This window comes from Podospora anserina, chromosome 1 (genome assembly GCF_000226545.1).
Source record: "Podospora anserina S mat+ genomic DNA chromosome 1, supercontig 1".
Taxonomy (NCBI): Eukaryota; Fungi; Ascomycota; class Sordariomycetes; order Sordariales; family Podosporaceae; genus Podospora; species Podospora anserina.
This window is the reverse complement of record NW_001914859.1, coordinates 656,187-677,793: the sequence shown is the minus strand read 5'-3', so window position 1 is coordinate 677,793 and position 21,607 is coordinate 656,187. Positions and strand designations below refer to the sequence as shown.

The 21,607-nt window shown below is 54.6% G+C and overlaps 5 protein-coding genes across 5 annotated transcripts; 3 read left to right on the top strand and 2 right to left on the bottom strand.

Moving 5' to 3' along the window:
* Positions 1-2,298: 2,298 nt before the first annotated feature.
* On the bottom strand, positions 2,299-7,756 carry PODANS_1_1940 (uncharacterized protein; the record flags this gene model as incomplete). The annotated part of the gene is made up of 4 exons (XM_001912352.1): positions 2,299-3,931; positions 3,988-5,410; positions 5,491-7,040; positions 7,092-7,756. The coding sequence occupies 4 exons, from the start codon at positions 7,754-7,756 to the stop codon at positions 2,299-2,301; spliced, it is 5,271 nt and encodes a 1,756-aa protein (XP_001912387.1).
* A 2,078-nt stretch (positions 7,757-9,834) lies between these two features.
* PODANS_1_1930 (uncharacterized protein) lies at positions 9,835-12,530 on the top strand (the record flags this gene model as incomplete). Its single annotated transcript, XM_001912351.1, has 2 exons — positions 9,835-11,558; positions 11,615-12,530. 2 exons carry the CDS (start codon positions 9,835-9,837, stop codon positions 12,528-12,530), a joined length of 2,640 nt encoding a protein of 879 aa, XP_001912386.1.
* Positions 12,531-12,856: 326 nt separating this feature from the next.
* PODANS_1_1920 (uncharacterized protein) lies at positions 12,857-14,479 on the bottom strand (the record flags this gene model as incomplete). The annotated part of the gene is made up of 2 exons (XM_001912350.1): positions 12,857-14,146; positions 14,207-14,479. 2 exons carry the CDS (start codon positions 14,477-14,479, stop codon positions 12,857-12,859), a joined length of 1,563 nt encoding a protein of 520 aa, XP_001912385.1.
* An 821-nt stretch (positions 14,480-15,300) lies between these two features.
* PODANS_1_1910 (uncharacterized protein) lies at positions 15,301-17,178 on the top strand (the record flags this gene model as incomplete). Its single annotated transcript, XM_001912349.1, has 2 exons — positions 15,301-15,366; positions 15,547-17,178. 2 exons carry the CDS (start codon positions 15,301-15,303, stop codon positions 17,176-17,178), a joined length of 1,698 nt encoding a protein of 565 aa, XP_001912384.1.
* Positions 17,179-17,901: 723 nt separating this feature from the next.
* On the top strand, positions 17,902-21,120 carry PODANS_1_1900 (uncharacterized protein; the record flags this gene model as incomplete). The annotated part of the gene is made up of 3 exons (XM_001912348.1): positions 17,902-18,110; positions 18,211-18,298; positions 18,400-21,120. The coding sequence occupies 3 exons, from the start codon at positions 17,902-17,904 to the stop codon at positions 21,118-21,120; spliced, it is 3,018 nt and encodes a 1,005-aa protein (XP_001912383.1).
* Between the last annotated feature and the right edge of the window lie 487 nt (positions 21,121-21,607).

The window sequence follows — 21,607 nt, the reverse complement described above, 5'->3', positions numbered from 1 at the left end:
TTGGAATATTGGATAGGTAGGCAAAGGCAAGGCATGGGGTTTATCCAGGATTTGGGGTGAGATACCATTACATTCTCTCGATTTTTTTTGATTTTTTTTTCCACCTGGGAGGGGAAGGGGTTATTTTTCTCTCGTCAAACCAGCATTATCATGGAGTATTGCATGGGATTTTATTTATCATTTCTTTTTTTCGACAAAATCAATTTTATGTATATACTTGACATTCGACATATCTTTATCACCACTATTTACAACAAATCTACCTTTTACAAAACCTTTTATAACAACGTTAGTCACAGTGAGGTGTGCTATCCATCTTGGTGACCGAGCCTTACGGTAGGTAGGGGCTGTGAAGGTGGTTGGTTGATCACAACGCACCCACCCAAAAAGAGATGCGAATAAGCATGACCGCAGCCAGTGGGCATACCGAGTGCGCGGAAATCTGACAGAACCTTTGCCGCCCTACCTACCTCTTTGTCGGGAATACTAGATGCGAGATTCCCCGAGCGCACGTAATCACTGGGACTGACTGTGGCAGCTGTTATCCCATCTCTTCCGTCTTTCCGTATCCCATCATCATCCCCCTGGTGTGTGTGTGTGTGTGTAGCACCTCACGTTTGTACTTTTACTCTAAACCTGCTTTTGACAAAGGCTGTCAACTGTCTGGATCGGTGAGATGGCAGTTAGATCGGATAGGGTATCAAAAAGGGCAATCCACTTGTGGTTGCACTTGTCTATTTTCCATGTCTATTTCTCTTCACGGTACCAACAAATGGCGTTGCGTTGCGTTGCGTCGCGTCGTCTTTTATTGGGGGCTGTGTCAGGTCTCTCTCTCTCTCTCTCTCTCTCTCTCTCTCTGCTTTTACTGTCTACCTACCTTATGCATACAAGTGGGTGCGGTGGTGCATGATGTGCCGTTCAGGGCTGAGTCTTGTCAATCAGAGATAAGGTGAGAAAAAGAAGACACACACACACACGCATACACATCGGGCGTAACGGGCGGGAGCTAACAATGGGTCAAAGATTTCGGGGAAATAAAAGCCGGTGAAAGATTTATGGGAGTTTATTTCTGACACTTGAGCTACCTACCTTGCACCCCGTCACCACCACCACCACCACCACCACCACCGTTGGATCTGCAGAGGTGAGGTCACGGCGGGGTTATGAAGATGTGAACTCACGGCACTGTTGTGCGATGGGTTGTCAGCATATAGGGCTGAAGAGAGGTAAGGTGGGGAGGTGAGAAAGATGTTTTGGTTTCAAGTTAGGCGTTGGGCGGATTAGGATAGGTAGGTAACGTTGTAAAGGTTAGCCAGCCCTACTACATGTCGTTGGTCCTTGACGTTGGGGTTGCGGTGGTGGGATAGATTGTAATGCGGGGTGTTGGATGCACAGGGCTGAGTGATGGTTGTATTTTCGGGGGGCGAGGGGGGATGTGATTTACCTGAGAGTGTGACCGTGGGGTTGCGGTAGTTGGGGGTGGTTTTCAGTCTTGTCATGTTGAGATTAGGTCTAGATGGAATTATAGAGGTCTCTGTGGAATGTGTAGATCCACTAGTAGGAGTCTGTGAGGCGAGAAGGACATGGGCGTGATCATGATATGATCGAGTCGTGGTAGGTGCCCGGACTACCTCACAGCCTTTACCTCTGTGTTCTGAACAGCCAAAGCCCACCTGTCACGGCATGGTGACTATGATAGGTCTCCGCTTTACGAGCCTCGTCCCCTCCTGGCCTTGGTCTTTTCGGTGATCAACTGTTTGGAAAACCGAAACAGGTACAGGCAAGACAAGGAACGGACACAAGGCTGTGGACTTCACCCAGAGTCACACCTGAAACGAAGCTGAGCCTTCAACGTACCTTGGACCAGGCTTTGAGGCCTTTAAAGACTCCCATGCTCCGTATCTGCCGAGGTGATGTTATACAGGGACAGCATTCTTCCGGTCCAGCCTGACTGGAAACTCCCAAGCACGACCAGTGTAAATACGACGAGATGACACGCCTGTGCTCTTCCTCAAAAGTTCTAACATGTGCTAGCATGGTCGAACACAACAAATCTCAGCAAAGGAAAAGCCACTCCATTGCTACATGTACCAGTGCCAAGTTCAGAACCAATCTCGGTGTATATTGCACTCAGATCAATAAACTAAAACACGCTTTAAACTCCGTCCATATCTTCATGTATAACAAGCAACGAAACCCGATTTTATTCAACCCATTAAACCCCCCTTTCATCAAATCCCATCCTTCATATTCTTTATACATAACCCCATCACTCATCCCATCATATCTCATCCTCCCCTAAACCGGCGTCCCCATCTCCTCCTCAGACACAGACTTCCTCCTCCGCCCACTAAACAACCTCTTCAACCCCCCAGGCTTCTTCTCAAACACCGGCCCCTGACCACCCTCAGCCAGCGCCCCTCCTTGTTGCTGTTGACCATGATCAGACTGCCCTCCTCTCCTAACCCCCCGTTCCACCTTCCTCTCCTCCTCCTCATCCTCCGGCTCCTCCCCCTCATACTCATACCACAACCTCGGCACCACAAGCCGATACGGCACCGTGCTCCCGCTCGGGTCCTTTGGCGCAATCTCCACATTAAGCGTCACTTCCAGCCCGCCCTCCAAATCCACCTCCAACTCCTTCGCATGCTTCAGTTGCTTGGCCGACAAGCCCGTCGGGATGCGGCTAAAAGGCTTGGGCACAAACTCGTTGTGGTGCTGCTGCGAGGCGGAGGCATACCCAGACGTAGCAGAGCTGGGGTACTGAGCAGCGCTGCCAACGACAGTAGCCGACTTGCTTCGGCCATGATTGGGGTTGTGCTGCTGGTACGGCGGCGGTTGCTGATGCGATTGTACGGGCTGCGGAGGTTTGACGGTAAAGTAGCTCTCGTCACCACGGGCATACTCGCTGTTGTGGGACTGGGTTGAATAGCCAGAGGGATAATCACCCAGACCGCCTCGTAACCCGACGCCACCGCTAGGATGGGCACCAACCCGCTGACGCAAGGTTTCGTCATCGTAAATGGCATCCTCGTCAGTGTCAGCACCCCAGTTTCCATTGATGCCACCATCATCGCGTGGCTTCTTCGAGCTGCTGCTGAGACGGCGGAAGAGACCGCCCAGACGGCCCGACACAGAAGAGCCAGACATTGTGCGGGTCAGCTTGTTTGATCGGGCTGTTCCTGGTCTGCCTATCTCATCTGCGCTAGCAACACCCCCGCGGCTTGACAGCCCTCGTAAGAAGCTGTTGGAGATGGGCGGGCGAGAGCGATCTTTGACGACGCTGTCGGGACCACGGAAAGAAGAAGCCCGAGCCTTGCCGGATAGTCTCCGTAAAAGACCAGGTCTTGGGGCGGCAGGAGATGGCGAACCGTCAGGTGTCAGATCGTAAGCGGACTGAGTTGGCGTGGGCTCCGGTGTATGACCAGGTACATACGGCCGAATGGCACACCAGTTGCGATGCGGGAGCAAGTGCTTGTTATTGCGGGGCTTGCTGTCTACACCGTGTCCGAAGATGGGGATCATGTCCTCGTCTGTCTCCTTGTCAAAGTGATGTACCTTGTTCCGCTTGTTGAGAACATCGGCCAGCAGGTCGGGTGGCGGAGTGTTGACAATGGCTGACGAGATCACGTTGGGCATATACCTGAAGTCCTTGTGCTTAGCCAGGCCGAGCTTGGGGTTCGAGTAGAATTGCCCGATGGCGGCGAGGTGAACATCGCCGCTGAGGATCGTGATGCGAATAGACTTGTCGGCTGCCAGGTCTTGCAAGTCCTCAATCACGAATTTGCGCTCAGCCTTGTGGCTCTTGGCTGTCCAATGGTCGTCCAAATCGTCGAGAACCTCGACTCCCCCGTCAAAGCGGTTGAGCAGGCCCTTGAACATGCCCATCTTGCTGAGTGCCTTGATGGGATCCATGACGCGGGAAGTCAAGCTGTGGTATGTCAGTACTCTGAAAGGCGCGGGATTCTCTAATAGCGCGAAACTTACATGTTCTCGAGCCAGACCAGTCGAGGGTAGGCAATTGGCACACCAAGGAGGACAAGAAGATGCTCAACCTTGCCCTTGTCAATCTCCTGGTAGCAGCGGTCCATAATCTTCTTCCAAGTGTCTTCGTTGATGACATCCTGTCGTGTTCGTTCGGTCCGGGCATCGACAGCTAGCAGGGCAACCTTGGAGCCCAAGAACATAAACAAGCTGCGGCTGAGCTCGTTGATATAGGGCCCAGGCTTCACACCCAGAGTCCAGCTGGGTTCGTGCCTTTCGGTTTCGGCGGGAATGCTCTGGTGCTGGAACAGCATGTAATACTTGAAAGCAACATTGCCAAGCCCGGAAAATACGGGGGAGTTCATGAAGTGATGGGGGTACGAGCCAAAGCCGTCAATGATGTCGTGATCGTCATACATGTTGACCATGGGAATTTGCGAATTCGCCATGCTGAACAATCCCTGGGAGAACCACATCGCATAGCGCTCCATGTAGTAGCGCTCCAGCTCCAGCTGCAGTTCGGACGAGAAAGGAGCATTGTGCTTTTGGATGGGATTCTTAATCATCAACCAGTTGCGGAAGAGGGTGGTGTCTTGCATGCACCTGTCGTTGTAGATCTGATCACCACCGCCAATCATGACATGGAAAGGCTGGCTTTGGTGGGCATTAAGCACATCGCGCCACATCGGATCAGGTCCCGTGAACTCGTCGGGGTTGACGCTCATGCTGAAGCCGTTGCAGCTGTGGAACATGATGTTCATGGTCTGGCCCTTGGCTGGGACCCAGAAACCGGTTGATGGGCCTCTGTTGATTCGGTACGCGATGCGCTGCTGCTTGTCTCGCAGCTCGATCTCAACATTGAATCTCCAGAAGGTGTAGCCGTGTTCGGCATGCAACCTAAAGCCCCGGACGTCCTTGTACTTGCCAGCCTTCTCACCGTCCATCTCCGCCCGCTTCCGCCGGGCAGCAAATGAGCCAGGGGGATCGGCCGAACCACCCGGGAGAGGTCCCTCAGGTGGACTTCTCGTCTTTTCGAAAAGCCCATCATCGGTCTCATCTCTTGATACATCACGTCCTGGCTCGAGATGGTCGACCGGCCTGACATAGAGAGTCTCGCCCTTTCGGCCCAGCTTGGGATGTCCCGCAATGGGGTCGACATACTCAGCTGCCAAAGGCTCATCGCCCGGAACCTGCTTTGGTGGCAGTGGCAGAAGCTCGATAGGCTGAACAAACAGTCTCAGCGTTGGGGCGATGTCATACGATGAGTCTTTGTCGGTGGTCACAATCATGATGGAGCCCCTCCAGATTTCACGATCAACGCTGGCACCGCGGGTGGAGCGGCTGGGCACACGCTCATGTCGGATTCCGCAATATCTCAGCAGAGGACCGCACTTCAGATAGAGAGGAGGCTTGAATCGCGTGGGCGCTGTAGAAGGAATACACGTCAGTACCAGGATCTCAACACGCTGACGATAACGAACGGAGAAAAGCAGGGGATCGATGTACTGGAATAGGACACTGCTGCTTTCCCTGAGAATGCATCACTACAAATCGAAAAACAGTCGAGGCTGTCTCGTGAATCATTCAGAGTCAAAGCAGCAGCAAGATCCGCAGGGCTCGGGCTGAAGGGTCGTAGCCCTTCCCAGCGTCTCCCTCGATTGCCCTTCTTTTTGAGGTCCTGGTTCTTGCTGGTCAAACGCCGCCCGACTTCACCTTCAGACAGCCGACTGAGATCACCACTTTGGACTGCGCTGATGTTGGGGTAAAAAGCTGACGAGGTAGGGGTCTGCGTACCGTTTGTATCATCATATTCACCCTCGAACGCCTCAGCCTTCTTTGGCCGGCTGGACAGGCTGCTTGCCCGAGTTCTTGACTTTGGCGACTCCCACCAGGTCCCGTTACCTGCGCCACCCTTCTCTGCGGTCGAAGGTGGTACGTCCTCGAGGTCCAGCAGAGCGCCTGTGAGAGCACCAACTGTGCCCTTTTGCCATTCATCCAAGTACGGTGTAGGTTGGTAGAGACCATCGCCAGGAACATATCTGTCGCGGCCGTGGTAGACAAGATTGGACACATGGTGCCCCCCCTCGTCATCACTTTCGCTGTCACTTCGGTTGTCTCTTCGTGCTGAACGGTGGGCAGATTGGGAGGCATTGTCTACAGCCGGTGCCGGTGCCACTGGAGCCGCAGGAGATACTTGATCCCGAGAGATAGCGCCCACTTGCTGTGCGCCATTCGCTGCAACTGTGTTGGGTGGTACTCGGCCGAGGATCTGATCGGCTTTCCTCTGGCTGGGCGTCTTTTGGAGTTTTGCGGGACGCGGGGGGTACATTTCATCTTCGTAAAACTCGCGGTCAGCGGCCATAGAGTCTCTTCGCCCGTGTGAGGACGATCGGACTGATCCCGTCCCCGTGCCATTGAGGCGCACAGGTTCTCCAGGAAATCTAGGGGTGACTGGCGTTGTGGGAACGACGTGAATTGTTTGTGTATTCGAATGGCTGCCTTCCAGAGGCTTGCGGGCCTCCTCTACCTCAGACTCGGACACAGATACTCTCCTGGGCCAAGTGTCATTTGGGTTCGCCCGGTTCTTTTTGAGCTTGTTGCTGCCGCTCTTGGGCGGAGAGGTCACTGGCAAGGTCTCTTTTGGCGCAACATCTCCAACATCATTTGGCAACTTTATATCACTCTTTGCGGCACGTTCACGGAAGCTGAGATTCCGTTGTGGGATTCCTGATGACTGACCTGGTGAGGCTGCTTGCGAGTCGGAAGCCTGTCCTCTCGGGGATCTGTCGGTTGGGGCGCTGAAAGGTTGTCCATCTTCTGGGGGGTTCTGAGAGAGGGGTCCGTTCTGTCCGGGGGTTGCGCGCTGGGTTGTCGGCCTTGAGGGGGTTCCTGGGGTTCCTGGGGTTCCTGGTGTATCTCCAGCCGTCAAAGAGGTCCGCCGGGGTCGGCGTGCCGATTGGGTGATGTTGTCGGCATCGTAGGTCGTTCCACCGGTTCTGTTGCGGGCAGCTCTCTCAGCAGCCTCGAGGCGGGCGCGTTTGTCTTCTTTGGAAATACTGTCGAGGGTCAGTTCCAGCCTTTGAAGGGGTGAACGGTCGTCTGCCAACATTCTGGATCGGTCCTGCGTCGAGGTTCTCCTGGTACTTCTCTGGAGGTTCTGCTCGGCAGCAGATGTCCTGCGAGGTTGGCCATTGGATCGGTGTGATCGAGGTAGCGCGGATTCGTCCAGCGTCTTCTGCGCTCTGTCCAACACCGGGTGATGCTCCGGACCGGCGGCCTTGTAGTAATCGTCAACATCCATATTCCTATTTCCACTGCTCGAAGGCGGGTAACGGTAGTTTGCGGCAGTACGGGGGACGTCAGGAGCAGCGGGAGGAGGGCCCGATGCTGCTGCTGATGATGCTGCTGCTAATGCTGCGGCGTAGTATTCTTCGTCCTGTTCCAGGTTGCGACTCCTTCTCTTTCGTCTGTTCTCTACGAGCTCGGGTGGATATTGGTTGGCGGCGTACGGTAGGGATGGCGGACGAGGAGCAAGTCCCTGACCCTGAAAGCTCGAGGCGGTTGGCGATGCGAAGGGGCTCAGGGTGGATTCGGTTGGCGCATCTGATTTTGTAGTCTGAACGGATGCGCGGTTCGGTCTGACCTGTGCCTGGGCGCCAACATCCAATGACTGGCGGTTATCATGAGTCTGGGGCTGGTCATCAGACAAGCGACGGGCTTTCACCTGGGGAGCCGGGAGCTCGCCCCAATAAGGGTTAGTGGTCGACGACATGTGGCCGTTGGGTTCCAGTCCCAATGTGAGGCTTCGATTCGAGTTTGGCGATTGTTGGCCGTCGGCGTTGCAATCGATGCCCTGGTGGGGTGGGTAGGCTGACCGCTCCAAGACGCCTCGTTTCGTTCACGAGAGCTGCAAGGTCCCAGAATAGCCAATGTTGTGCAGACACATGCGTCCTCGGGCTCTGGGGTTTCGCGACCACCTCACTTGGGGGGCATTTGCGAGTTATTGTATGTACCGAGAGCTGTCCTGGGATGGGCCTGGGGAAAGCTTGGGATGCTTGGGTGGGAAGACCTCAAGCTTGGCAAGTTGGGCTGGGGACTCGGAGAGGCTGTCCAGGGTTGTTCCTGCCGCCAGAGCGTCGTTTGCAGGGGTATCGGGATGCTGTCAGGCTGCTGGGCCAGTGAGAAGCCGTTCGTTGCCATCCACTGGGCCACATCACAGCTCCAAAAGACCCGCCGACAGGGGTTCTCAAAAATCGAAAGGCGGGAGAGACCGCAACCTTGGACGTCGCTGGCTTGGCAGTTTGATATTATCGAGAACATGGTGTCGTTCAAAATGTGGTGGTTGGTGTTTGATCCGTGATCCCGTCTCCACTGGCGATCGAGTGTTGGCAACATGTCAGGCACAGGAACAAACCTTCAGATGGAAGCTTTGACGGCTTCGATGACCGGTTCGGATGACACCATGTCTCAGGGCGGGCAGCCATTGTCTGCTCTGCTTGGTGATGCTGCTTCGGCATCTGGCAGAGCATCCACTGATGGATAGGGCTATTTGGTCTTACCATCACTCGGTTTCTACAACCTGTGTTGCCGGCCAATGACATGGCCGGGCTTCTCGGTGAGCTCGATCCAAAGTGCCAAAGGCAACTGGGGCTGTGGAGAGACAACACCAACCTCTCCTATTCACGACAGCGCGGCTCCGGAGCGTCACCACCCCATCACCTCACCACACTTACATATATATACCGAGTAGGTACCCGCATCAGTCTGCGTGTGCCCATCCACATGCGTTCGTCCCACTCGAACGTGTTTGTCTTCGATATCCACCTCATGGAAACGGGAGGCTGAACGGTTATCCCCACCTGTGTGCCCACACAGTGAGCTCATGATAAACTATGTGTACTTTGTTGCTGGTTTACGCCTATTTATTTTGTTTCTTATGAGTACCTTTCATGGTCTGAAGAGGTTGCCAGTGCTAGGTATACAAGTCCTCAGCCCGCCTCCGAGACACTCGAGGTTTAAAGAGGAAGGCTGAGGGACAAAGGATAAAGACCGAATTGAACTGCCGATTGCGCTGCTGATGAAGAAATTTGTCCACAGGGGCAAAAGACAAAGAAGACAGTCAATTAAAGAGCTGATAGTTTGTAGAGATTTCTCCCAACACCATGCCTCGTGAGAATTGCATTCAGTCAAGTTAAACAGCTTTCTTCACCTTCAAGATCTCAACAATATCAAAGGTTGACACCTTGACGGCTGGACGTGCTGCCGTCTTATTGGTCCGTCTTACACCAGTTGACCCACAGTCCCTTAAAACAGCCAGTTGCCAAGCCAGAGGTGAAGGGGAAGTGGCACGTACCACAAACTGCGACGTTGGCATTACGAAGACTGCCTGTGTTCGCCTGGACGACTGGTTGATCGGGTGAGACGAAACAATCCTCAAGGCCACCTCTCCACTACGACAGAGGAGACGCCCGAACGAACCTCCAAAAGCCAGCCCCAGATCAAGAAGCAAAACCCGGGGTGGAGAGGAAACGGCCTGTCCGCCACCGAAGGTTGTGTTTCCACTCCTGAAACGCAGTTGCTGGTACCACACACAACATCCATTGCCACCACCACCACAACTGGCCAGCGACTCGAACGGCTTCGCACTCCCTTCGTTTCGAAGTCTCGTTCCAAGCGCGCAACACTCAACAACAACGAACCATTGCTCCAGGAGTCCAGTTCTTGCGCGACCATTCGACATCGAGTTGCGTGTCCACATGTCAGTCGGCGTTTTCCGTTAATCTCGACATCTGCACCCTTCCGGGGATTCAACGAGGTGCCCCTGAGCCCTCGACCTTCTAGAACGAGACGATGAAGATTCCATCGGCCACGGCTCTGCTGGTCCTTGCTGCCTATGCATCCGCATCTCAAGTCCTCCCCAGGAATTACGACGCAAACGACTATTACGTCCTTCACCTCGACGCCCAGACATCCCCTATCCAGGTAGCAAGGAGCTTGGGGCTGTCGCACGAAGGTCCTCTTGGAAACCTCAAGGACCACCACATCTTTGTCGCAAGAAAGGCAGAGCACGATATTGTCAAAAGGGAGCTGACGGAAAGAAGACGGAGGAAGCGGTCGATCGGTGGTTATGATGTCTTGGACGGTGTCCTCTTTTCCGAGAAACAAAAGTTGCGAAAACCATGGGAGAAGCGCATCATTCCTGCACGACGACCAGAAGCCATCCCCAAGCCGAAACCGCAGGTCGGGGTAGACTCGGCGCTCAAGGCGCAGGCAGAGGTTGCACAGGCACTCCAGATCCAGGACCCTATCTTCAACGAGCAATGGCATCTATTCAATACGGTCGAGGTCGGACACGATGTGAACGTAACAGGTCTCTGGCTGGAGGGCATTACTGGAAAGAATGCCACAGTGGCCATTGTCGATGATGGGTTGGACATGTACAGCGATGATCTGAAGGACAATTACTATGCTGCCGGATCTTACGACTTCAACGATAAGACGGAGGAGCCGAAACCTCGTCTATCAGACGACAGGCATGGAACTCGTTGCGCCGGCGAGGTCGCAGCCGGTAGGAATACCGTGTGCGGTGTCGGCGTTGCCTATGATGCCAGGATATCCGGCCAGCGCATTCTTTCTAAGCTGATCTCGGACGCCGATGAGGCCGTTGCTATGAATTACGACTTTGACCACAACCAAATCTACTCTTGCTCATGGGGTCCCCCAGATGACGGCAAGAGCATGGATGCTCCTGGTATTCTGATCAAGCGTGCCATGCTCAACGCTGTTCAGAACGGGAGACAAGGTCTGGGGTCAATCTATGTGTTCGCGAGCGGTAACGGTGCCATGGCGGAGGACAACTGCAACTTTGACGGATACACAAACAGCATTTACAGCATCACGGTTGGCGCCATCGACCGAAAGGGGCTGCACCCCTACTACTCTGAGAAGTGCTCGGCTGGTCTCGTCGTCACTTACTCCAGTGGCAGCGGTGATGCGATCCACACCACCGATGTTGGCCAGAATGCATGCTCCAACACACATGGAGGGACGTCGGCGGCTGCACCGCTCGCGGCTGGTATCTTTGCTCTTGTGCTTTCGGTGCGCCCGGATCTTACCTGGCGTGATATGCAATACCTTGCCATGGACACGGCCATTCCTCTCAATGAAAACGACGGAGATTGGCAGCCCACCACCATTGGCAAGCGCTTCAGTCACACTTACGGCTATGGCAAGCTTGACAGCTACGCCATTGTCCATGCTGCTAAGAAGTGGAAGAACGTGAAGCCCCAGGCTTGGTTCTATTCTCCTTGGATTCACGTCAACCAGCCCATTCCCCAGGGTGACAAGGGCATTGCTGTTCCCTTTGAGGTTACCGAGGACATGCTCAAGGAGGCCAACCTTGAGCGTCTCGAGCATGTCACTGTCACTATGAACCTCAAGCACGCCCGCCGCGGCGATGTGAGCGTCGACCTGATCAGCCCCAACAAGGTTGTCAGCCATCTCTCCACCACACGCAAGTTTGATGATTCCACCGAGGGCTACGACGACTGGACTTTTATGAGTGTTGCTCACTGGTACGTCTCCCCCTTTTTGTTTCCTAATCACTCTTGGCACTAACCAACCAAAACAGGGGTGAATCTGGTGTCGGCACCTGGACCATCATAGTCAAGGACACCAACGTAAACGACTTCACAGGCAGCTTCACGGACTGGCACCTCAAGCTCTGGGGCGAGTCGCGCGATGCTTCCAAGGCCAAGGTTCTCCCCATGCCCACAGAGGAAGACGACAACGACCACGCCAACCTCGCCACCACCACCGTCGGCGCCGTCACCACCACTGTCGCCCCTCCCGTCGGCACCGGAAACCCAGACGGCAACCCCTCCGTTCAACCTACCGAAGTTCCCAGCCGCCCGATCAAACCCCCCCAGCCGTCAGAGTCTACCGGCACGGATTCGCAAGAGGCCGAGCCAGAAAACACCCAGGCCAGCAACTGGTTGCCCTCATTCCTTCCCTCGTTTGGCATGTCCAAGGCTACTCAAGTCTGGATTTATGGATCCCTCGTCCTGATTGTACTTTTCTGCTCCGGGCTCGGAATTTATTTCTATCTCGCCCGCCGCAAGAGGTTGAGAAACAACCCGAGAAACGAGTACGAATTCGAGCTTCTCGACGAGGAAGAAGCGGAAGGTCTGGCTGGCAACAACAGCGAAAAGGGGGTCGCTGCGGCGGGGGCAGGGGGCAGAAAAGGGAGGACGAGAGGTGGGGAGCTGTATGATGCTTTTGCTGGGGGGAGCGACGATGAGGATGAGTTTGGTGGTGGTGCGGGGGGTGATGAAAGGGGTGTTGGGTATAGAGACCAGCCTTCTTCGGGTGGGAGTTCGTCTGGGCAGAGGAGCTCGAGGTCGGAGTCGGGGGAGAGGTTTGATGAGAAGGGTGGGATGAGGAGACATAGTGATGAGGAGGAGGAGGATGAGCAGCATGTTATTGGGAGTGAGGAGAGTGGGTCGGAGGGGGAGGAGAGTGAGGAGGAGAGGCCTTTGAGGAGGTAGACAGTAGCTTCGGGGGAAGCAAGGGGAAGAAGAAGTGCAATGGGATGGAAGGGGGAGTTTGTTTGGCTTTTTTGAAAAACCTGTTCATGGAATTAGCATTGTTAGAGCAGAATCATCACTTGGTTTTGTTTTTGTGTATGTCCTGGCTGTTTGTAGGCTCAGTGTTTTTCTTGTCTGTAGTTGGCGGCGAATTGTGTCTCTTTGAGGAAAACGGTACAGAATAGAGGGCTGCTTTCTTGTTGATTGGGACCTGAGGTTGATTGTTTGGGTATGTCACGAAGTGGATGATGATGTTCTGGTAGAAATCATTAGGGCATTCTCGTCACCTATTCACCACCCAAGACAGCCTGTTTACAAAAACACCATCTCAATTGCCTTATAAATATCGCTGTATTGGATAAACCCCCAAGACACAGGCCGCAAACCAACTCAGTCGGCCTTCTAAGCCGCAGTTGCACCGCACCCTCAGCCTCCATCTCCTGCACATACTTCTCCCACGTCTCGATGGTACTCTGGTAAAAGTCAATATGACTGTCCACAAACCCCCCAAACTGCTTCTTGAGCTCAATCTTCTTAATATACTCAAAGCTCTCCACCTCCCTCCCGACCTGCTCCCCAAAGTTCTCCGACTCGGTCCTGGCGTTTTCCACCGCCCTGGTCAGTTCGTCGATCCGGAGCTCCAACTTACGGAGCCGGTCTCTTCGAGCCTGTTCGTGATCCACGCCCCTGACGTCCTCGATTTTGCTCCGGATGAAGCCGCCCGCGCCGCCGAGAGGACCGACATAGGAGTGCCCCGACGTCAGGGAATCGCGCTCCGATGTGGCCTTGTTCAAGTATTCGATTAGCTGTTCGTAGTCGAGCTGTTTTTGCTCCCGAGCCTTGATCAGACCCTTCAAGGCGCCCGAATAGGCCACCATGTCACGCAAGGAGCCGAGATAGTCTTGATCGGTACTGTCTTTGAGCTTTTTGAGCCCCGTGGCGGTATCCTCCACCGAGGCCGCAAAGGCGTGAACAGCTGATTCAACCCCTGGCTCGAGAGTGATGAGCTTTTGGAATTGCTCAGCCAAATCCTTGTGATCCGTCTCGAGGTCGGCTTCCCTCCGGACAACGCGCGCGACAACCTTTTCCACGTGGGTCAAATCTTCGTCGAGCTTGTCGGCCTTTTCTTTGGTATCAACGAAACGACGATCAGGCTTTTGGGTTTTGGTGAAGGCGTTCATGAACGAATCTGTAAAGGTATTGAGGAAGCCGTCGCCTCCCGCCTGGGGTCCTGGACTCCCAGCCTCAAGAGGAGGGGCTAGGGATCCCCGTGCTTGACGGGCATGCATGGTTGCGTTCCAGTCATGGCTTTCGAGGAAAGTGTGGAAAATAGGGGCTCGGCGGAGGTCGGGATGCAGTGCTAATCGGGAAAGGAAGCGCTGGAACGAGTATGCTCGTCGAGCAGTAAAGTCGGGGCCAAACCTGTCTCCCCGCACATATTCCATGCGCTGCTTGTCGGGCAGTGGCGGGATGGCGGATGCCTGGTATTCTTGACATAGAACTCTGTAGAGAAACACGAAATCGGTGAAACGACGGCGAACGGTGGTCACGGGTCGTTGGAAGGTAGAGAATGTGGTCTATAGAGTAGCACCTTGGTCAGTCGGAGGCCCTGGATCGATGGTTGTCCCTAAACATACATTGGTAGTGATAAGATAGGACACGTAAGCATCCTTGGTGCCGTCGTTCTCCTTGTGAGGGTCAGAGACGGTGCACTCTAGGACTTCATCGCCATGGTGACTGTGATCGCGACCCCCCCTCCCATCACTGCTTGACCTCCCGGTATCTGGAATGGTCTTGGAGAACTCAGGACTGGTCATATTGTCCGGTGTAGAAGAACTCGGACCGGCGTGGTCGTTTTGTTCACTGTGCCACGAGATGTTGGAAAAGTTGTCTTGGTCAATGACCGCCATGATGGTGGATGGAGGGGGCGCAGTGAGAGTTGCGCCGGCTCTAATTCGTGCAGATGTCGGGTGTGTGGACTGGTAAAACCTGTGGTCGATGACTGAACTGGGCTTAAAAAACAGATGGAGAGTGCAAAAACCTCGAATAGAAGTGTTGTTGAGCCGAGAGCTTGTTCGTGGTGGTTGTTACAAGACGTTAGGTTTCGCAGCCACTGGGCGGATTGACGTATGATGGCGGGGGTTGCTGTTGCTTGCGGCAGGGCTGTGGTAGGCGTTCGCGAGCCTGTGGTGGGAGCTTCGTGAGCATGCGGTGCTGTTAAGGTGTTGGGTACCTCTGCCGGCGCTGTTGGCAGTTTGGAGACTGCTGGGAGTATCGCTGGTGTTGGCAGAGAGGATCCCTTGCCCTGAGCGGTAAACGCCAAGAGAAAGCTATGACGACGCTTCAGTGGCTGCCGGCGCCAGGCACTCCATGTTGCCCTCCGGCAGCGCAACTGCCAGCGACATAGGCGGTGCTGGCCAGGAAAGACCTTGAGCATGCCATTGTAAATATTGACAAGGAATCTCATCTTGAAAGCACTTCCTGCCTTGCAATTAAGCTTTATTGCCTGGGGTGCTCTTCTGCAGCCACCTGCTCTTCCTTGTTGCTTCCTCAGCGCAACCCACCAGAATAAGACGGCGCAGTGGAGATCCCGACAGAACTGGAGAGGTAGGATTCGCATTTAGCGCCATCCATTTTCCCAGTCGCGCTTTTGGAGAACCCAAAGTCTTGATCACGCGCCAAACCGCCGCATTTAGCCTTCGTCTCGCAACTGATTATCGCGGCTATCAGGATGACTGAAATGGATATTGATACTGGCGATGACCTCCTCACAAAGGTCGCGCTGGATGCGTCCATGGTCTAGTGAGTATTCGTACAAGTCGGTCGCTGCATCTCGTCGGTCGCTAATACCTGCAAATCGCAGCTCTGCCTGGCCTGCTCTGCTGCCAGAACTGGTTGCGCGCATCGAGAAGGTGGGCTCATACGGCCATGGATTGTTCTCTAGACCATGTTGGTAGGCCGACTGACCTCCGTTTAGATTGCCATCACCGAATTTCCTATCCCCAGACTGCCTCCTTCCAGAGCGCCTGTGCGACCACCGTCCCCCCGTCTGATTCCCCCGATACCCTCGTCCGAGCCGACCGAACTAGCCGTCGACTCGGTGCCTTCTTCGCAAGAAACCAACAAGGAGAACTCCTCCCCCACAGCCGCGAGGCCATCTGCCCCGGCGCCTCCGTCCACAGCGTCCCCGCCGGCGCCCGAAGCCCGAGCTGAGCCGCCAGCAACGCCCGACACGCTTCCCAAACCAGTCCAGGATATGCTTGATGAGATCACTTCGGTGTTGAAAGAGAACTTCACCGAAAACCCACCTCATACGATTCAGCGCCTATCTGAGCTTGTGCTTCGCCCACGACAGCACTACAAGAGTGTAATAGCATGGCTCCACGCGCTTGATCGTGTGGTTCATGTCACCAGCGGCGCAAATATTTACCCCTTACCTGCGGCGATACCAGACATGAGCGGCATGGGTATGTCCGTTAACGGGAGCGCTGGAGCAACCTCGGGCGTAGCAAGTACGGTTGGCACGGACGAAGCGTTGGGAGGCGCACTGTTAACACCTATTCCGTGGTTAACCAGCAGAGTGAACGGTGGGCCTGGCAGCGACACCGGGAGCGAAACTGGTGGCTCGTCTCCTCTGTCCGCTAGTGGTATCACAGGAGGACCAGGGGCTGATCCCTCTCAACACCTGCAGCTTCAACAGCGCCAGTTACAACAGCGACAAGCACACCAACTCGATGGCAGGGTGCGCACAGAGAGTACCGAGACGATCGAAGGGCCCAATGGAATGGGAAGAATCGAGACGGTGTCCATTTCAGTCAATGGTATTCCCTCTACAGGCGCCGGTGGTGTGGGTGCAGTTCTCGCCCAGAGGGGCGTCACACAGGGCGAGCTCTTGAGGCAGGAGCAGCGCGCCGGCGTGGTCCCCATCAGCCAATTAGCAAGACAGCAGCAAGCACAACAGCAAGCGCAGGCTCAAGCACAGGCTCAGGCGCAAGCCCAAGCCAACGGCTCGCCTGACGAGGATTCAGCCATGAGCTCAGACCCTGAGGATGAAGAAGAGATTCCCCACGCCAGGGGTCCGGAGGAGATAGGGGCGGAGGATACTGGCCCCTTACCAGCTGGCACTGGGCAATTTACTGTGGGGACAGCGGCCCTCGCTATCGGAGAATCCAGAGGCATCAACGTCGAGGCTGCCGTGGGACGGCCACCCGACCAAACAGGCCTGCCGGGATCGAAGGCTAGTGATAGTAACAAGGAGGAAGCTGTTGTTCCCCAGAGCCCAAAGAGAGAAGCAACCGATGAGTTGGAAGGCGGTGGAGCTGTTAAGAAAGTCAAGGAGGACAAGGAGGAGGGGGACAAGGAGGAGGGGGACAAGGAGGAGGGGGACAAGAAAGACGAAGAGGAAGTCAAGAAGGATGCGGAGGGAGACTTGGTTCTACCAGACTCTGCCCCTCCGGCTTCTGAGACTGAAGATGTTGGGGATGAAAAGAAGAATACGGCTGGGAGGCAAGTGGGCGATAGTGCGGAGAGTTCGAGTTCCCCCAAGACGGAAAAAGGGGACGAGGAGAAGAATACCCAGGATAGTGGAGGTGATATCAGCAGTGCCTAGAACTTGAAGCTATCAGGGGGCGGGGCTCGTCTTGATGATGGTCGTCGAAAGTATGAATCAGCGAGTACCAATATGGGCATCTTTTCATCACAGTCTAATCGAATAGTCTTTTAATAGACAGAAGCATGGATATTGTTTTTTTTTGGGAGGCGGATTGGGACCAAAAACAGCGGGGCGTATTGCTGTCTTTTATGTAGGATAGTGCGGATGAATGCCAGATTTGATCGTTGTTCTTCTGGACTTGTGTTTTAATCAGCAGACGGCCATATATGAACAATGTAGTTGGTATGTTGGACAATCAACGGCAGCCACAATTCTGTGCTCCTGAGCACATATCTCAGGGGGATTAGGGGGAACAGTGTGCAACGGACGGTGCAAAAAGGGCGTGCGCACGGTAAGCAGGTACTACGGAGGTTGGGGCGATTTAAACTCTCCAACCCGTCGGGGTGTCGCCCCACTCCATCCCCCCGGAGCGCGACAGCTCATTTTCTACACAAACTCGCAGCTTCGGACAACCAGACGGGCAAAAGAGCTCGTTCTTTCGTTCGACGCCCAAGGTCTTGGAAATACAAACCAGGAGATGAATCAGAGAGATGGGGAGGCCGTCAAAATGGGACTTCGAACAACACAAGGACACGCTGAAGCGGCTGTGGGTGGATCAGAAGATGAAGTTGCCCCAGGTGAGGGACTACATGAAACTGCATCATCAGTTTGCACCTGTGTATGTTTACTAGACCTTTTCCTTCTTATAGCCCTTGTACCCCCGTGGCTTTTTGCTGTATGGTGAATCCACATCATTGTGGATTGATTGGGCGACAACTCGAGACTGGATGCGCATCTGCCCACCATCTTGTCCTGTTTCTTTTCTCCTTTTTGTCCCGGTTGCTACTCCGTACTGCAGCTTGGCCGTTCTACGGAGTGTCAACCCTCTCGTTAATCACAAATAATAACTTGACACCACACCTTCATCTCACTCACTCACTCACTCCCTACTCGCAAAACTGGCCATCATGTTTTCTAACCCTCTACCAGTCCCGCTGCTTACTTTAAGAAATTCCACGAGTGGGGTTTTGAAAAAAAGTTCAATCCGATTCTAAAAGACGAGAAGCTGCAAGCCCGGGTCAGAGAGCTGTGGGCACAGAACTATGGCGGCGACGACATTCTTCGCATCACCAGGGAGGAGGGGTTTGAGACTGACAAGGCTGTCATCACGAGGATTAGGAGAAGGTTTGGCATGGTTTTGAAGATGGCTGGTGGGTATGGAAACCCGAAGCGGACATTGGCGAGGAAGCAGAGGGAGATGATGAAGCAGAAGGCAGGTCAGAAGGAGGGTCAGAGTCAGAGAATAGTAGTGTGGAGAGGGAAGAGGATGATGATGGTGGCGAGAGCAACTGCAGTGGTGATGACGAGTCTGGTGACAGTGATGAAGATGAGGATGAGGAGGGTGAGGAGGACGGGCCTGGTGAGGTTGAACAGCAACTGCAGCGAGTTCAAGAGCACACCAACAGCCTGAATAGCGCTCCGGCGAGTGGCTATGGCGAATCTTCTCAGACCAACACTACAGCTGGGGCCTATCATGACCACTGGAATACAGTCTCGAACCAGCCCTACTGCGGTGGAATGCGTCAGTGGGATAACAACTACCCGTTGGGATATGCTCCTCCTGTACCAACTACTCCTACATTATCGACTGCTGCTGGCTGGGAGAACCAGCAGCAAGGGTCCTCGTTTCCGTCCCAGCCTGAGCAATCACAACAACAGCAAGACCAGAGTCAACAACAAGAGCCTCGGCAAACTGGTTCTCAACCGCCTGACGAAGCAGAGCTTGCTGCCAGGAGGGAGCAAAGAAAACGACAAATCGAAGCGGAAGCGGAAGAGCTGTGGCGGACGAAGAAACGCAGGCGCCACACAAAACAATATGGCTTTCTCCCCCCTGATCCTGCAGGCCCCCCTCGCTATCCGTCCGAGACAACGCTTACAGAAGCCAAAGAGATCCTCCAGCTCGACAAGGCGGCATACCTGGGTATAAGAGAGAAGTTTTACAATATTTGCATGAGCCATGGAGTTATCAAGAAAACGCTCATGGGTCCCGAGCGCTGGAAGCAGTTCAAAGACCGGCTGATTAGGGAGAGCTTGCATCTGCGCGCGGCCATGTGGGACCAGGAGAACATTGAGCAGAAGAAGTTGGCTGTTGAAATTATCTGCAACGACATCACCAAGCGCGTCCGGATCACACAGACCAAGGTTTCTGTTGCCGAGGCCAAGAGGCTTCTCGGGCTAGACCCCGATGCGGGGAGAGAGATTCGTGCCCAGCTGTACAACATTTTGGCGGTGGAGCGGTTCGGTCCTGTTCTTGAGGAAGGCATCGAAAGGTTTCGGGAGCTCAGGCAGAGGTGGATCGACGCGAATGAGGTGTTGAAGGAGGCATGGACTAATCAGGAGGACCCTGAACATGCCCGCAAGGTCAAGGCGGTCATTGCGCTTGGTCGTGATGCGGAACGGAGATATCACGCTGATGTTCACAAACGGGGTATCGATCCTCTGCGGCAGAGGAGTCCCACCCCTGAACCGACAAAGAAGCCGAAGCCTCCCAAGCCTCCCAAGCCTCCCAAGGAGCCCAAGGAGCCCAAGGTCCCGAAGAAAAGGGGTAGACCTAAGAAGGTTGTTCCTAGCGTTGAGGATCCTGAGAATGAGGCAGCTTCTTCGAATGCGGATGCGCCTTTGCAGCCAGGTATGAATCAGGGTCAGGATTGGCCTATTGGGGGAGCTGTTCTTTCTGAGACTCCTGCATCAACATCGGCTGCTGCATCTGTTGTTGCTCATTCTGTACCAGGAGCTCCGGCTGCAGCTCCTGCTCCCCGGCCACGGGGGTCACGAAAGAATGCTGTGCCCGCGCCAGCACCCGTGTCGGCACAAGCACCAGAAGACCCGAATATGGTACCCGGTCTCAGGCTTCCTGCGAAGAATCGCCGAGGCCGCCCTTCGAAGCAATCTGAGGTACAGACGCATACACAAGTACATTTTGCTCCGCGCGCGGATGCAGAGCCTTCACCAAAGGATAACGACCAGGCATTGATGGATTCTCAGCTGGGTTATGGTGATGGCTATGTTCCCGACGACACACCGGAACCATATACAGATGATGAAGTGCCAGAGGTGCGGGCGCCTGCGCCGCCGCCGCAGCAGCAACCCGAACAGATCGAGCCCGGCTTTGTTGGTCCCTTGACGCTCAAGCAAACGCAAGACCAGTGGTTGAGAGAACAAGCGTCGCGTCGACAGCAGGAACAAGCTGCTGCCCATGCGGTGGCGGCGGCCCCTAGTCAACAACAGGCACAGAACCAGGCGAGACAGAACCCACAGTCACAGCTTCAGCAGCAACTCGGGCAGCCCCAAATCCAGCAGTACCAGCAACCCCCGTTCCAACCAGCCACGCCCGGACAATCTCAGCAAGGTTCACTTGTGGCGAGTCTCCGGCAGATGTATCACCAACCTCATCAGCAGCAACAAGCTCAGATGGCTGCTCAACGGCCACGAGCTCAAACGGCCACACCAGTTCAACAACAGCCCCGGATAGCAACACCCATCCAGCAACCCCAGCCACAAATGACAGCACCACCACCAGCGCCACCCCTAACCAAGGGCACCTTCCCGGTTTACTTCCGACTGCACAGCGCAATCAGGGGATTGTTCCCGGGGATGAGGCCGCAGTGGATTCATCTACTGTCATCACGCAAGTACAGCGACCTGAAGGCGGCGGCCGTGGCCAACACTCCGGGAGCGATGTGCTACAAGATTGAGGGGATTGTCAAGGACGGGAGTGGGGGGGAGCTGCCGTTACCGGTGACGGATGACACGGAGTTGGAGACGTATCTGGAGCATGTCGAGGGCAATGGAGGGGGGGCGCCGATGTTTAATGTTCATTTGTTTCCGGGGGGGATTTGATTTGGGGCTGGGGGGGTGTGATGTTGTCAGTTGGGAAAGGGGATTCAAGTTTTTTTTTTTTTTCGGGGGGGGGAAGGGGTTGCAACGTTGTGGTATTGATGAGTTGGGAAGGGGGTGTAATGTAATTGTGTAGAGGGCTGTGGAACTGAGTAGTCATTGAACTATATTAACATAAACTGAACCATTTCCATGAGTGCCTCCTGTTTACGAAATGCGTACGGGGCTGTTAAGGTGAGTCAACAGAAGTAGGGTTAGGGTTGGGGTTAGGACCGCAGGAACCTTGACGACCCTGTTCTGACGACTGTCCACTACCCAACCAGCCCCACACCCATTTCTCGCGACCGACTGCCAACTCCCCGCGATTATTCCCAATTATCCCAACCGGCGACTTTGTTTTGTTTTTACGACCCGACGATATCCCACCACCGCCCGAGAAGAACAAACAAACATCTCGGCTTCGTACGCAGCAACCAAACAATCTTATTAT